This window comes from Lepidochelys kempii, chromosome 11 (assembly GCF_965140265.1).
Source record: "Lepidochelys kempii isolate rLepKem1 chromosome 11, rLepKem1.hap2, whole genome shotgun sequence".
NCBI classification, from domain to species: domain Eukaryota; kingdom Metazoa; phylum Chordata; order Testudines; family Cheloniidae; genus Lepidochelys; species Lepidochelys kempii.
Window position 1 is genome coordinate 34,427,081 of NC_133266.1, and position 17,576 is coordinate 34,444,656.

Here is a 17,576-nt window from a genome sequence, read left to right on the forward strand (position 1 = left end):
ATGTCTCCAACAAACTAAAACAAAGATAATTTCAGTAATGCACCTGGCCCTATAGAGGTCAGCATGAGAATGTTGCATTTGTACATTTCATACAGCAGGCAAGTTAACATGCCAAGGAGTGTGGCAGCTGAAGAACTGGGTGGTACCTTTTATACTCATACATTACCTTTGACATTGCGACCATTGTCTGGTTTTCAGCATAATAAGAATAAAGGAGAGAAGAGAAAAGAAGAAAACTAAAATCTACATCAGAGAATGCACAATACATTGGTTAAAATATATATTTGACTGGAATTACTATATTTTTCTATCAATTTGACTTCCAATTAAGATGAAATCATTTTGATAATTAAGTGATTATGTTCAACAACTTTTAAAACTCACGTGGTAGATCCTCTGCTGTTGTAAACTATCATAACTCCATAATGGACCTATGACAATTTACAGCAGTGAAAAATCTCCACCATATGCCTTCCCTGAGTAGCAGAATTTCAATACATTTCCTCCACAATATGCTGATTTTGAGATTGATCCTCCAATTGATCCTTTTTGAAGAAAAAAGCTATCCTTCCAAGAAGTGGCAAAATGGTAAATTTTAATTAAATAAACACCATGAGGTCAGATTTGCAAAGGTTTGTAAAGGTTGTTTTAGGCACCTACAGATGCAGATAGGCACAGAGGGTGGGATTCACAAGGGGGAAATAGGCATCCAACTGCCTCTTTTGGCTCCTAAATCCAACATTTAGGTACCACCAGCATTCATGAAATCCCAGTGGCTGCCTAACCCTGCAGGTGCCTAAAATCTCTAGACACCCACCATTAAAGTTCCTGAGGCACCTACATTTTGGCAGATGGACAGGCTAACAGATATTTCAGTCCTGACGGCACTAAATGTCTAGGCACCTCATTCATGCCTAAGCCCCAGCAGGATTCACAAATGGCCTCTTGGGCCCGATACAGTAGGTATGCTCCAGGCATGCCTAAATCCGCACAAAACAGCCAGAGGTGGTGGCTGTGCTTGTGCTTCTTTTCTTCCCTGCCCCCCCTCCACCCTGCGCCCCCTCCATCCCACCCCTTTATAACTTCTAGCCCACTGGTTAGGACATTCATGTGGGATGTGAGAGATTCAGGTTCCAATGCCTCCTGCTCCAATGAATGTTTAATTATTTATACACATTGGAACAGCTTCAACTTCTTGAACTTCTTCAACAGCAACAACAGCTTCTTCAGGAGAGAGAGACCTACCCCATAGCCCAGTGGTTAGGGAATGCTCCTGAAAGGTGGGAAACCCAAATCCAAGTCCCTGCTCCAAATCAGACACAAGGGGAATTGAACCTGAGTTTTCCATGTCCTGAGTGACTGCTCTAACCACTGGACTTTGTGCAAGAGGGCAACAGCTCCTCCTCCTCTTTTCTTGAGAAAGGGCTGACCTAGCTTAGATGCCTAACTCCAAGAGAGGGTCCAAGACTGAATCCCAAATGGTGACATGGGCCTCCCTCTGGCCTGCACTTAAGTAACTTTGAGTGGTGGGGGTTAGACCACATCTTTCTTCTCAGCATTTCCTTTTGGCTAGTTTGGGCAGTTCCCTGATCAGCATTTTGGGCTTTTGTGAATCCTATTCTTAGGCACCTAATTCTCCCCTTGATTGTACAGGAGCTTGGCACCTTCCTCAGGGGTGCAGTGTATTGTAGCACCTAAGTACCCCTTGTGAATCCCAACTTAACTCCCATTGCTTTCAGTGGGAGTTTATCAGCTAGGTGGTTCTGAAAATCCCACTAGGAGCCTAGGCACCTAACTCAGCCTTGTGCATTACACTGTTGTTCCTGTGATTTTCTAGGTACCTAAAAGCTAGGCACTGTGATGCTCAGCATCACAATGCCTAAATCCCTTCATAGATCTGGTGCCCATGTACATCTTTAGGTGTCTAGGTGCCCATGTACAATCTTTAGGTGCCTACAAATATTTTTTAAAATGTGGCCCATAGGACCTAATCCAAGTCCATTAAAGGGAATGGAAATATTTCTACTGACTTCCTTGGGCTTTGGATCAGGTCAATGGGGCTGGGAAACTGCCATGCCAGGCACCTGGAAAGGAGCTGGCTCTGCACAACCTGCTTTTGTCCCCTGGTTATAGATGGCATACCTGGCTCCTAGTGGGCTGTTAGGAACCGGGATGACTTAGAGAGCACAAAGGCAGTATACATCTTTCCTTAGCCATGCCAAACAGGGATGTGGCATACCTAAGGACTAGGCCCATTTTATTTCTAGCTACCAGCTGCCTGGAATCTTTCTGTCTCGTGCCTCCTCAAAAGTGATACAGATTCTGCAGGCTAAATTAGGATCTCAGCGACACCTATTCAAAACCCCTTCAGCCTTTGGTGCATTGCACAGGTGTTACGGAGGGCATGATCTGAAGCCACTCAGGTTGCCTAGGTGTAGCTGAAGCCTAAATCGCCTCCAGAAGTTGTAATACTGGTGCTGGTGTTTGAAGTGTAAAAAACCCACCGTGCGCCTGGAGCACAGGGCAGGTAGATAATGTAGGCTCTCCCTGGCTTTTTATTTTTATACTTTCAAACAGAGTAAATCTGGTATGGAAACCAATGAAACACACACAACTGAATTTGGAAAGCCACACTGCCATTTTTACTGAGTCACCTTTTAGCACAGAGCTGCATTTTAAAACAAGCTGACAATTACAGCTTCAATATTTTTGATAGGTAGCTGGACCACATGAAATCATTGATACTCTCAATGACCCTTGCCTTCTGTGGTAAGAAAATCTGAACCCAGCTGAATTAGTGCAGTTACCAGCAAACTAAATTACCTTATTCTACTTCCGTTTGAATCCTCTTAAACAGGCTCCATTCATATTTTTTCAGACTGAGGAAAATGTAAAAATATTTTAAATCTGAAGGCTACATTTCAATTTCAGTCAGGACTTCTGTGTAAAATTCCTAATTATTAAGGATCTAGAAACACATAGAATAGTGAAAAGAAATGTATTAGCCTATGCTTTGTGCCTTCCTTGGGCCAGACATTTTGCTTGATTAGGACCACAGAATTTGTCCTTGTATGATTGCAGATGACCTTTATTTAGGATTTATATGCTCCAGCTCCAGTACATGCAGTAAGGGCTAAAACAGCTGGATTGGGTGCCATGAAAAAAATATGTTGGGTCAAATCCTGCTTGCCTTATTTGTGTGAATAAGGTGAGTAGGATTTTGACTCACTGGCTAAAAATTTAAAAAATCCTTACAGCATAAGTTGCTACTTTCTAATAAGTTTCCCAATAGATGGCACCAGAGATGGTTGCTGTATTGTTGTATTGCTAATACAAATTTGTAACTCATCCTGCTGTAGGAAGTGTTCTACAGCACATATTTAACATCCACATGTACTGTATAAAGTTATAGGACCTGATTCTCTGTGTGTAATCCTCTGGTGAGTGTGTGTTACAGGTCCCCCTCTGTGCCAATTCACAAAGGATATGAGTAGTCCCAGCCCCTACCTACAGAGACTGTCTAGCTCAAGCTATAGCAGATAATGCATTTATCTCTGGAGGTCCTGGTGTGTTGGCCAAGAGGGCAGCTGTTGCACTTGTGCCTTATATCATCATTTACATCTATGCCAAGTGCAATCAGAATGATGGTAACAATAATACAATAACTCTTCTATAGCACTTTTTCATCAGTAGATCTTATAGTCCTTCATAAAAGAGGTCAGTTTAATATCCATTTTGCACTTGGCCTGGATATAAATGTGCAAGACAATGGAGAATCAGGCTCATGGTTTGTAACTGTGATCAGGTACAACATCCATAGCACGTATATATACTTTATAATGTCTCACATAGGTTATTCAGATTTCTTTTGCTTTGTAATTTAAATGCTTTTAAAGTAGTTATTCTGTGAAATCTAGCTCTTCCACAGAATGTGAAGGACTATTTTATATCAATATTTTTGCAAGAACCTTTTATCATTCACAACCAAAGAAAATGTTTAATCAAACTTGATTTAACATATTTACACCATATTAATAATACCATCTGAGCATTATTTTAATCAGATAAAGCTCTCAAAATAGAAAGTGACAACCAAAATGTTTTTTTGGGGTCCAAACCAAAACCTGTTTAACTTCTGGGGAATTTAAGATCCAGATTGACATTTCCATAATGGGCCAAACCAAAATTAAAATTCTTAATTTTGGAGTTGTTTGGCTCCAGATTCTGAACTGATCTTTGTGCCTTGGTTTGCATTGTAACCTGAAACCCAGCAAGATGTTTTGGTTGGAGTGAGTTACATTGAATTTTTCAGGTGCTTTCAAACACAAAGCTCAGTGTAAGCCCATGAGAACAAAAATGGAAAAGGAAGGACAACTTGAACATTTCAGCAAACTGAAATCAATGCATTTAATAAATTATTTTTTAAAATTTTGTAGGAAATAATGAATTTCTAATATTTCTTTACTTCTTTTCTCCACTGAAGTAGATGGAATTGATCTGGATTTACACTGGTCAGAATAAGACCAGAATTTGCTCCTTAACCCTATACTTATTTGCCAGTTATTGGCTTAGAACTTCAGACTTAAATGTTCTCCTACATAAAACTCCCAATGGGCATTCTCTGTTTGGAAAGACTGTTGATTTAACCTCAGGTTCTTAGAGTGCGATCCACAACGGTATTTAGGCACCGAAGTCCCATTTTTAGGTACCACTGCTATCTATAAAATCCCCAATTGGCTGCCACCCAACCTGTAGGCACCTATGTTTTTGCCACTGCACTGCAGCCTCACTCTAGGGGGCTTATCTTCCCTCAGGGGCCTATCTCCAGTCTCAGTTCCTGAGTGATTCACAAACCAGGGAAGATAGGAGTTATCATCACCTAATCACACGCAGGAGCCTGATCCCACAGGCATACGCAGAAGCTGCCTATTGAATTAGGTCTCTCAGGCAAGTTCATAGCAAACAGCAGCAGGAAGACATCCTTTGTAATCTTAAACCTGGTGAATAAAGTACTCACCTACTGTGGGAAACCTGCCCCACCCCCGTTCAAGTTTCCTCTCCTCGTAATGATGACAAGGGATTTGAATAGAGACTTGCTACTGCCCCAGAGAGTGTCCTTATCACTAGGCTATAGAGTCATTCTAACTCTTTCACTGACCCAATTAATATTTATTTATTCAATTAAAGTGGAACAACTTCAATAGCAGAGACTGAGGGAGCCCTACATCAAATATCTCATAGCCCAGTGGTTAGGACACTTATCTGAGAGGTGGTAGATTCCTATTCAATTTCTCTCTGCCCCGCTGTAAGAGGGGGGACTTGAACTAGAGGTATAGTGAGTGAGTATCCTATTCACTAGGCTGAAAGTTATAAGAGAGGACTGCCTCCTCCTGCTTTATTTTGGGCCCCGCATGCAACTTAGGCAGCCAAATGCCTATATTTCCTCATGGATTGTAATCAGAGCTAGGTGTGTCCTGGAAGTTCAGACTGAGGCACCAAACTCTGAGAGAGAGGGGTGGGGCTTAGCATACATCCCTCTGGTTTGCATCTCCCATTGGCTAGCTTAGGTGACTCCCTGCCTAGGCTTCATGTTGGCTGGATTGTAGTGCACTGTACCTATTTCTCCCAATTTTTTGTATATGAGCATAGGTACCTATGATAAATGAAGGGGGAGGTAGCTTCCTTTTATGGACACCCAGCCAGCCAGTTAGCTATACAACCCTTTTGGTAGTTGTTCTCTATTTGCTTTACCTGTAAAGGGTTAAAAAAGCCCATAGATAAAAAGAAGGGAGTGGGCACCTGACCAAAAGAACCTTTTAAAATTGGGAAAAAAACTTTCCCTTTGTCTGTTTTGTTTTTCTCTGGAGAGAGGAGACGTCGAGCAGGAACTGGGCTGAACTATAATATAGAAAGCTTTAAGCCAGGTATGAAAAACCATCAGATCATACATAGAGATTGCTTATCTGAAACTCCAGACAGGTAAGTAAGTCAGGGAAGGTCTAGGAAGACGTGATTAGGGTTATTTCTTTTATTTCTTATTGGTTTGTGGACTCCTCTGTGTTAACCCCAAATGCTTTTGTTTTGCTTGTAACCTTTAAACTGGACCTCAAGAAGGTTATTCTTGATGTTTTATTTTTGCAAGTGGGTTTTTTAAATCTAGCAAAAGCCAGATGAACTTCTGAAAAGTTCCAGATGAATTTTCTTTCTTTTTGTTTTTAATAATTTTTTTTAAGAACAGGATTGGATTTTTGGTGTGCTAAGAGGGGTTTGTGCATATGTTGTTTAAGTAGCTGGTGGCAACAGCTGATTTCCTTTGTTTTTCTTTCTCAGCTCTTCCCCGGAGCGAGGTGTGTGTGTGTGTGAAAGGGCTTGAGGGTACCCCACAGGAAGGACTTCTGGGTTCTCAAAAGGGATTTTTTTGCATTTGGGTGGTGGCAGCATCAACCTATCCAATGTCAGAGAGAAGCTGTAACCCTGGGAGTTTAATACAAGCCTGGAGTGGCCAGTATTCATTTTTAAAATCCTTGTGGTCCCCAACCTTCTTCACTCGAAGTGCCAGAGTGGGGAATCAGCTTTGACATAACCCAGGCTTTGTGGCTGACAGCATTGTTTCTATGCTTTTCTAGGTGTCTAAAAGTTAGGTGTTGCAATGTGCAGTGTCACGAAGCCTTAGAGCCTTTGTGGATCTGGGCCTTGTGTTCTAATTCCATAGCTGATGTTTATATATATATATAGCTGTGGATTCATGGCAAGTGCTGTTTGACTTTATTTAATGCACGAGGAGTAATTAGAAGGAATAATGTCAACATTTTGTTAATATTGTTAACCCCAGTGAATGGTTCAGAGGTCTGATTTCTCAGGAGGTTCACAGAAGCAGAGTTTCCTTCCTGGAGAACTGCTAGGATTCACAGAAGAGGAAGAAAAAGAGCCAGAGAAGCTTGAGGTTGCAGAGGTTTGGGATTATGGAGAAGGAGACTAGTTGGAAGTCTTTGAAATTGAAAATGCATTTTCATGATAAGTTTTATGCACTTGCATACAACATTGTCCAGGATATTCATAACTTCCTGGGCTAAGTGTGTAAAGGTTTCCACATAGATTAGTAGTTGGAATTGAAAACTACTTACACCAATGCATAAGAATGTCAGTGTCATTGAAAACTTTATGCATGGGTCTTAGTGTTTTCAATGCAAACATATTTTCTATTTTCCCTAGCTCCCAGGGCCCCCAAACTTCTGTTTCTCCAAGATCTTCTGGCTCCAGGTCTCCCAAGCTTCCTCTCTCCTGGAACTGGAAACCATAGAGCCCATTCCCCAGAAACTCATTGAGTGACGAGGAGTGACTAACTCGGGAGAACAGGAGGAAAGGCCTATGGGAAATTCTTCTGGTTGGAAGAGAACATGAATAGTATGAAAAGTTAAAGGTCCTGATTCATGTCTCATTTACTCCAGTTTTACACTGGTGTAGCTCCACAGATTTCAATGGAGTTATTGCTGACTTGTACCAGTGTCAGTAAACCCCCCCCCACCACCACTGGACTATTATGACAGTGAGAATACTATACATGTGTCAAGGATTGTAACAAAAATTGCATGATATAATACTGCATTATCTGAAAAATAGCATTTAATATAATTAAAGACCATATTGTAGTGCATGTGACTAAAAGGGGCAGAACTAGCAATTTTACCTTGGTCATTTCCTGGCTTGTAAACGTTTACAGCAATTTTACAACCACTAACTCTGATTTTGCCATAATCCCATTAAGAACTAAGATGTAAGCTACCACTCCAGGAGAAAGGTATTAACTCAACATACATATGGGTGAGAAGACTGAACCCTTACTGTTTTCTTAGTATCATTTTTAATGAAATTTGTAAAATCTCTTATAAGTTTTAAGAAGTAGTGATAACTTAAAAACAGTGCAACAATCCCTCTTCAGATACATCACAGAATATTTATTAATTTTCAACCCTACCTTCACTTGCATGACGATCCCTAAAAACGTTTTTGGGGTGGACGTTAAATCCTTCTATATCATGTACTGAAGATGCTCTCCTTATACTACACATGCTTTCCTTTGATCTGGAATGAGTTAGTGGTGTACTTGTCTGCAGCGTGTCTGGGTAAAGTTGGTCCCATTGCCGTTTAGGTGACGAATGGTCAAGAGGTCCTGATATATTAACCAAAGGAGAACATCTGCTGGGCTGTATCAGTGCTTTTGTGTCATCCAGTTCAGAAGGGCTACAGCTTTCTTTTGTGGGGGATTTAAAGCGCTTCATAGCCACTGAGTCATCACTGTGCTTAGATGAATCTACTACAACTGCATCAGGGTCTTCCTGTGGTAAGGACTGCTTTCTGTATGTTAAGAGTCTCAGTCCAGGTAACTTGAATCCGAAAAGTTTGCCTAGATATAAATTAAATAAGAAAGATTAATAACTAAAATTAGTTACTTGTGATAAAAATTTTTGGTCTTTCAAAATGCCAGAAAGTGTATAGAAGCACCAGTCATAAGTAATCTGTTAACACAGATCTAATAGGGTGTGCTCTTTAGCAACAGAATGCACAACTAAGAAATATTATATACAAGTGATATTGCTTTAGTTATCTTTAGACAGGTTTATGCCTCAGTTGAAGACAAGCTTTTGAGCTCAGTTCAAGGGTGATATATGATAGCCTGTGTTTTACAAAGGGTCAGACTAGATTTACCTAATGGTTCCTTTTGGCTTTAAAAATCTATGAAACCATGAAAGTCATGATATAACATGTAGTTGCCACATTACTAGGCAACCATGTCCTTAAATACATATTTGTGTTTTTTATTGTCAGCTAAATTTCATACACTTAAAAATGTATCTTTGCTATTTCACTGAAATCCATTTATTTACTCTATAACTTAAATTGGAAACTTACACATCCTAATTCTCCAGACAGGAAAACTAAAGTTAAGTTTCAGTTTTACCATGATCCCAGTCCGACACATATTTCATGTTTGTACATTTAAATTGTTTATTTTTTCTCTAGACATTTACAAATAGAAAGGAAAAGAGCCAAATTTTACCCTCAGTTACACCCATTCAGCATAAATACCTTCAGTTCATTTGCCTGGGTGTACATAACTAAGCATAACATATTGCATCTCAAGGGGGGTTGTATGATGATGAATGGATAATGATGCACCATAATAAGAAATACAAGTAGCAGAGGAAGTACACAAAATGGAGTAATTAAAGAAAAGGTGGGCAAGGAGTGGGGATGGGGAATTGCAAAAAAACCCAAACAAACAACAGAAATTCTTCAAGTAAATGTAACCAAACTAACAAATGGAAGCTCTGATGCCTTTGACATACAACGAATACAGTAACAGAAATGACCATAAAAGCTAGTTGAATAATGTAAAAACCATCATCAAATAATTAAAGTGATGAAAAATGCCACATTTCATTGAATAAGCATCGTGATTAATATTAATCTATATTTCTCTCTTAGGATTTTATAGTGCTACCCATCACCCTAGTATTTGAGCACCTCCTCAATTAAATCAATAGCAATAGTGAAATTCCTAGTGGATGTCATAGCATCTCTGACACTTCTGCCTTTTGGGGGTAAAAAATCCATTGCGGTAGGGATTGCTTTTTGGTTGTTTTCAGTCCATTCTGATTAGCAGTGTTTGTTTGTTGCTAGTTAATTTTTATTAATCTATAGCACTGAGATTAATCTGCTCATGCTTTGACTCATCAAAAGACAGAATTCTGAAATGTTTTGAAATAGTATGTCTTTCGCGGAAGCATATGCACAATAGCAAATGATAGCACAGCTTAGCCTATTTAATTGTGAAAACTAAAGTACTATATAGTCAATATTTAATTTCTGATTTTTAATACTAAATAAATGTATGAGAGATTTACCTGAAAACCTCCATTCCTATACAGTGTACTGTACACACAAAAATCTCCATTACGCAAATCAAGAGAGAAACGTGATGTGGACAGTTGATGGAGATGCCAATTTTCAATCTGTGCAATCAGGATTCAATAACAGTACATCTTGGGAGCTATTTTGAAACCTTTCTTATATATTTTCCCTAACAAATTATGAATACTTGAGTAAATTGCCCACAGTTAAATATTAGTGGAGTACATAAAAATCATTTTATATGGTTTTTAATGCACATGAAATTGAGTTACAAAGCAGTTTATAGATCACTTTTGCAGGCTTATTACATTGAAGGTCAAACAATTACTATAATACTTTTTTCATCAATTACATTGTACTCCTTTAAAATACCATTCATAAGATTTTCTTGCCTCAGATATTGTTAAAGGCTTTTTGCTGGCGTGCTCTATTTTAGTCATATTCATGGTGGTGCAGATGGTCTTTTCTGCTTCACCAAGTTAATATGACCATGTTAGACTGCATTACTGATTTAGCTGTCTAACTGTAGTTCAGCTGGAAAGAATACACAGTGAGAATTTTGCCCATTGCTAAGACTTTCAGGCATGAAATAGAAAACCCATATGAATATCTCTTCGTTATTCTTTTTTTAAACTGAAATAAATTCTATAACAATGTCCCCATTTTCTGCTTTTTAACTAGAATATCCTTTAAAATGGGAGGATTGTGGCTCATGTTCACAGTATGGACAATGAGCCTTATAATGTGCTGAATGTTCATTATAAAAAAAAAGTCAGATCCCTTCTGCAATACTGTAGCTGAAGCTAGCAGAAAGACCATCCACAATTTGTCTGAGTTGCACAGCACAGTCTCACTTAGTTCAATAATATAACGTAGCCTGATGCAAACATTCATGGCCCCAGGCCAAAAGTCCCAATATAGACAAAAGTGTTAATGGGAGTTTTCTCTACAAAAAGACTACAGGATCAGTTTTTGTAAAGCAGGAAGCCCCTGTTTTAGACACTGTCATAAATATAAAGGGAAGGGTAAACCCCTTTAAAATCCCTCCTGGCCAGAGGAAAAATCCCCTTACCTGTAAAGGGTTAAGAAGCTAAAGGTAACCTTGCTGGCACCTGACCAAAATGACCAATGAGGAGACAAGATACTTTCAAAAGCTGGGAGGAGGGAGAAAAACAAAGGGTCTGTGTCTGTCTGTATGCTGCTTTTGACGGGGACAGAACAGGAATGGAGTCTTAGAACTTTTAGTAAGTAATCTAGCTAGGTATGTATTAGATTATGATTTCTTTAAATGGCTGAGAAAGGAGATGGCTGTGCTGAATAGAATGACTATTCCTGTCTGTGTGTCTTTTTTGTAACTTAAGGTTTTGCCTAGAGGGATTCTCTATGTTTTGAATCTAATTACCCTGTAAGGTATCTACCATCCTGATTTTACAGAGGTGATTCCTTTACTTCTATTAAAAGTCTTCTTGTAAGAAAACTGAATGCTTTTTCATTGTTCTAAGATCCAAGGGTTTGGGTCTGTGGTCACCTATGCAAATTGGTGAGGATTTTTACCAAACCTTCCCCAGGAAGTGGGGTGCAAGGGTTGGGAGGATTTTGGGGGGGAAAGACGTGTCCACACTACGTTTTCCCAGTAAACCCAGATCAAGTTTGGTGGTGGCAGTGGAAATCGAAGAGTAAAATAATTTTGTACCTTGGGGAACTTTTAACCTAAGCTGGTAAAAATAAGCTTAGGAGGTTTTCATGCAGGTCCCCACATCTGTACCCTAGAGTTCAGAGTGGGGAAGGAACCTTGGCAGATATGTATGTTGACTGAGGTAAGTTTGCTTAGGCTATGTCTACACTGGCACTTTTGTCTACCTTAACTCTCTCTCTCTGTTTAGTATTTCTCAGTACATAGTGAAAAAAACACCCCCCCCCCACGACCGTCAAAACTTTCACCGACAAAAGTGCCTGTGTGGACGTAAAAGACCTCATAGTGATCTTTTCCCTTCAGACCTCATTCCCCAGGGACTCCTACAACAGGACTTCAGTGGGAACATTGGAACTGAATCATGGTAGGTAATGCAGCCTGTCCCCTCCTCTCCTATTAAGGCTTTCTATCACAGCACAATTTTCTCTGCTCCTGCATACCCTTCCTTTCTGGGTGATCTCCCATTGGTGCCTGGGAAATTTCATCAAAGGCTGCTCCGGGCTTCAGCCTCAGAGATCTGCATGCAGCTCTCTAATGCTTGATGGTAGAAATTTCTCATGCTTCCAAGCTTCCTCATACCAGACCTTAATTGTCCACAGAGTGCTTGGAATGGGCTGGATAATTATTGGTGAGGAACCTCTTCTTCATTAGAGGAAAAGATGGACTCTAGGCCAACATGTAGGGAAGCCTTCTATCTTCCTTAGTCCTGTGTTGAAGCATCATGAAAAAAGCTCCCACAACTCGTGGAGAACCCTAATTTAATTTGGAATTTTCAAACGTGTCTAAGAAGCAGAGTTATAGCAGACAGAGTGCGGTACAACACTGCATTCAGATCCGGAAAAGGCTGAACCTTCAGCTATCTGACCTGACAGTGGTTAAAATTGCATTCCAGTTGTGATTCTGTGCAAAGGGTTAAATAGGCTTAGAGAGATATAGACTTCCTGGGCCATTGATAGGAAACTATAGAAAGCCAACAGTCTGAGGCCTTAGGAGTGGTGCTGACTGGAAAGATGTAGGGGCAGCTGGAAAAGCTGTTTTCATGTCACTAAGTAATAGTGTTAGTGCCAGGTTTTAAAATTAATTCTCCTACATCATTTTATGACTTTCCAGATGCTTCTCATGGATAGTCTCAAAGGTGTAAGTTACTGTTTTTAAGACGGACATTCCAGCAAAAAATTATCTGAATAGGGTTTCCATGGTAACCCCATGCACCTAAATGACAAGAAATTCCTAAGCCTGTACTATGTTACAGTTCTGTATCAATGGAAGGTAATGGCGTTTGGCCTGGGTACTGCCCCAGGGGTCTTTACAATGGTGATGGCACCAGTTCTATATCTCCTAAATACTCCAGCTGCAGAAATGCGTATTTGCTTACACAACATCTTCACTGCAGCAGAGTCAGAGATGTGCCTAAGGCTAACTATCTCAATTTCAGGTTTCAGAGAAGCAGCCGTGTTAGTCTGTATTTGCAAAAAGAAAAGGAGTACTTGTGGTACCTTAGAGACTAACCAATTTATTTGAGCATAAGCTTTTGTGAGCTACAGCTCACTTCATTGGATGCATTCAGTGGAAAATACAGTGGGGAGGTGAAGTGAGCTGTAGCTCACGAAAGCTTAAATCTCCCAACTGTATTTTCCACTGAATGCATCCGATGAAGTGAGCTGTAGCTCACAAAAGCTTATGCTCAAATAAATTGGTTAGTCTCTAAGGTGCCACAAGTACTCATTTTCTTTTTATCTCAATTTCAGTACACTTGCTGAAGGCACTGGGATTTCTGGTAGATGCAGAAAGCTCTACGTTAACTCACTCTCTCTGTTTAGTATTGTTACGAATTACACCTGGTAGGACACGCACACAAGTGCTACGAATTACACCTGGTATGACACGCACACAAGTGCTACGAATTACACCTGATAGGACACGCACACAAGTGCTACGAATTACACCTGATAGGACACGCACACAAATGTTGCAAATTATACCTGATAGGACACGCACACCAGTGCTGCGAATTATACCTGATAGGTCACGCACAGTTCGAATCTAGGCTGAGGCACAGAAACAAAGTCCACAACTGCAGAGTTCCCAAAAGACACTAAGTTTATTACGCTCGAGCGTGGTGCCCCCCTGCTAGCCAGGAGGGGACCCTGAATGCAAATTATACAAAGGTTATATACCTTTTAGCAAAGCATGTTGCCCTCGTGCATCGGAAACCTTAGCCAATAAACAAACCCTTGTCTTATCTACCACCTATCCCTGCTTGGTGCATTCCTCGTGCTATACCAGTATGTTAATTACACAGCATGGTCCTAAAGCTATGCATCAGTAACTTTTATTATCAGGATGGGAGGCCTCACATCAAGGCCAAGAGACAGGGAGTTAGAAACTGACAAAAACCAGATACTGGGAGTCAAGGCAGGCTGGAGGCAAGGAGGAGGATTTTCACAGGGATTTGATATCTAAGGATTACTCCTCCTGGTGTATGATGTGCTGGCATTTAAACAATGGTGGGCCCCAAACCAAAATGGAGTCACATGTGCTAACTTTTCCTTAACAGTATTTCTCAGCACATAGTGGCTTCCTGATCTCTTACCCTAACAGTCTATTCTCCAAAAGGGCATCCACAACCAATATGTGTTGGGAGGCAGCATCAGCTCCCATCACAGGTATTTAGCCAGGTTACATGATGTGTCTGGCAGCTATGCCCCCTTTGTTTCCTTTTAGTCACTCTCTAATACACAGACCTGTAAACGTGATTTCTGAGGCTTTAATAAAAGTGCCTATCTGGGAAGGAAGTGTGAACCTCTCTCAGGCTACTTGCCTGGACTTCACCTGGTGTTTCTTCCTCCGAAGCCTTCTTTCCTAGATTACTCACTCCAGTAATATTAGACAGATCCCTCAAGGAGCCAAAATGCCTCCTTTGCACAACAAAGATCAAACATGAGAGCTTCTCCCAGTCTGGAGAGCCCTAAAACCATACTGCAGCTGCCCATGGGGTGCCCATGTCCAGGTGTTGTCAGGTGACAATAGTGTGGCATCATCTGTGACCAAACTTGTGCTAAGTAGATCAGAGTGAATGACTGATCTGGCTGTATAAGTTTGGATGTTATGTCAGAGCAAAGAAAACAGCTTGCCTGGCTTCTAGCTAATCACAATAACTGCCCCCTTATAAGTAGACAGGATCTGTAGAAAAAGGATGTGATAGTTACTGCATTGTCCACAGCTGGATCTGTTCACCAGCTCTTACAATCACACTTCAGAATTTGTCCTGCTTTCCAGTACTTCAGGAAGTGCTGATGAAAGTAATAGTCAGGCTAGACAGTTCCCTGACAAGCATCCCTGACTGACTATCCAGACCATGAATTTACTCAATAATGCAGGTCTTCTCAGACTTTCCCTGAAGCTGAGCCAAGTGATCTATTTGTGAGAGCAGCAGAGGGACTGCTCTTTAGTGATGGACTGATAATTGCATGCAGGGAATCATTCCAAAATGCAGGTTATTGGAAATGCAGAGGCAGGCTATTGTTGAACGCCTGCTTTCAGGCTGGAAGAAAACAGTTAACCACTCATACAACAAAGTGCACAGGGGTTTTGTCATCAGACTCAGAATCAAAAGGAACCAATTTCTTTTCAGGAATAAAATCCCAAACACTGACCCCATGGCCAAAGTAATAGCAGGTGTTTAAATGCACTGCATGCCTCTGGCTTCCCTGGGATTATCAGACCTGAGAATAAGGCATGATAGTTATGATCACCTCTATGTTTTTCCCACCTCTTATTTCTTCACACACTCAAACATAGAGGCATGTAACACGTGAGTCATTTTCTTGGTCCCCTAATTATCTCCTCTGCTTGCTTTGTTTTTCTCTCCTTCCTTACAGGAAGAAGAAAGCATCTTCAGGTATCAGATTGGAAGCTGGAGCAAGATAAAGGACCCCCTAACTTGGACCTGACAGTTTGGTTACTTTACTTCCCATTTTCTGATAAATTTTAAGTTGAACTTTTATTCCACTTTAAATTCTTCTGCAGCTCCCATGTTTCTGGGACAATGACTGCCTTGTTTATTCCTCCATGCATGTGGGAATATTATTTTATCTCTCCGGCTGTCTTAACACATTGACAAACTACAGAGGGCACTTTATGTGTATGACATTAATAAGCACTTATATGTTTATGTGTTTATAAACATATATATTTATTTTATCTCTCTACCTGTCTATCCAGATTTTATTATATTGTTCCCTGTTGCTTATATTAAATTTACTAGGCATCTTAGGGTTTTGTTTTGTTTTTTGTCATTTCTGGTTCAAAATCAGTGAAAAGGAAGGTAAGCCGTATTTATAGGAGACTCCAGTTACACTAGGTGTCAACTTTAGCTCCATCCATCTCATGTCATTTAAAGTGCTAGGTGGAAAAGAATGTGTTTTTGTTTCCCTCAAACAGAAAATATCATTTCTTACTGTAATCTTCTTTCTTTGCCACATATTATGTTAAAAAATGAACACAATTATTTGTAAATAATTATTTAATGAAAAAATGTCAGTCATAATAAATATTATATGCAATGAATTATTCGGCTAGTACTATCCTTTAGTGACTTCTACCACAAAGTAAAGAAGTCTTGAAATCTGAGAAGGAATCTATCCTATTTATCACTGGAAACTTGCAAGAACTTGCCAGCCTTTACCATTAACTAGATCACCAGACTTTATCGAGTAGATAGCATTTGTTCTGTCTGCAAGACCAGGAAGTGAAAACCCTAGGAGGAGGGTCTCTTTATGAAGTCATGTTCCAAACACTAATTCATACAGCTTGAAATATTTCCATCATATGGTTTATTTCACCTCTAGATATATAGAATTCTATGCTCTGTGTATTCAGGATTTACAGTCAGAATAAACTGACAACCTTCACTACATTTGGGTTTTATCTTCATACAGGCTAATCTCAGATTTAATAGTTCAAGTGTTATAGCTACAGTTTTGCTGAAAAGAGTAGTCAGAGAGCTGTGGCAAGAGCTGAACTTTAACTTACTCTCTGGCTGGGTAATGTAAAACTCAGCAAGACCTTGAAATAATATACACAGAACACAAGAAGTAACAGGATAACAACAGATAGATTTACCTGAAGAAGAGCCACTTGAAAGGTTGTTGCCATCTGAAACACAATTAAACTAGATTTACGGACAGCATTAAATTTTTAAAAACATGTTAAGAAAATAAACATTTAACAGAACTTTAAAAATGTGAGTACTGAGATTGTTTACGGGGGGAAATAAGGGAGAATGTGACTTTTCTACACTTGCCTAAGCAAATTATAATAGTAGATTGTATATGGGACTTGCAGGAGAACTGTTCGAAAACACATTACTTTTTCTACTTGCAAAATTTAAGAACTGTTCAGTTTGTTGCATGAAATAGGGTCAATTTCCCATATAAGAAGTTGTTAAGTAGTGGAATGGCTCTGGTATAAAATTGGAGTAAATGATATTACAGTCAAGCTCACATTCAGTCAAACTGAGCTATTTATATTTGTTTACAGACCTCTGTCAAGCACTTTAAGAACTCTAGGTGAAAAAGTGCTAAGGTTAGTCTCTAAGGTGCCACAAGTACTCCTTTTCTTTTTGCTAATTATGATTGTTATCCCATTTTAAAAAGAGGAAAGCTTTGATGCTGAAAATCTGAGTGATTTATTTAGCATCTCCTTAGGGTAGGGGGTAAGGCTTTGCCCTTTGGGTTTGACATGTATTTACCATGTAACTTTGGAAAAGTCACATAACCCCTTTGAGCCTGAGTTATTCCATCTGTATACGGGAATAGCACATTTCCTTACCCACCCTTGTCAAGTGCTTGACATCTACAGATAGCGTGACCAAGAGGTGAGGAACTTCTAACATGTTTGTATACTACTCTCCTTAATAAAATAGGGAAACAATTATAGAATTATAGATTGGAAAAATAAGAGGCAGTGA

At 39.8% G+C, this 17,576-nt stretch overlaps 1 protein-coding gene across 11 annotated transcripts in view; it reads right to left on the reverse strand.

The window, feature by feature from the left end:
- The window catches only part of KCNH7 (potassium voltage-gated channel subfamily H member 7), a 343,770-nt gene that overhangs the window by 102,901 nt on the left and 223,293 nt on the right, over positions 1 to 17,576 (reverse strand). For 5 of the 11 annotated variants that reach the window (XM_073305638.1, XM_073305644.1, XM_073305637.1 and 2 more), the window contains exons 4-6: positions 16,730 to 16,762; positions 7,976 to 8,404; positions 167 to 187 (exon numbers count right to left, since the gene is read on the reverse strand). The exons of 1 other annotated variant lie outside the window; for it this stretch is intronic. In XM_073305638.1, coding sequence (XP_073161739.1) covers positions 167 to 187; positions 7,976 to 8,404; positions 16,730 to 16,762 — 483 coding nt within the window. The remainder of the gene's footprint in view (positions 1 to 166; positions 188 to 7,975; positions 8,405 to 16,729; positions 16,763 to 17,576) is intronic. 5 more of the 11 variants (XM_073305642.1, XM_073305641.1, XM_073305639.1 and 2 more) reach the window with 3 other exon arrangements.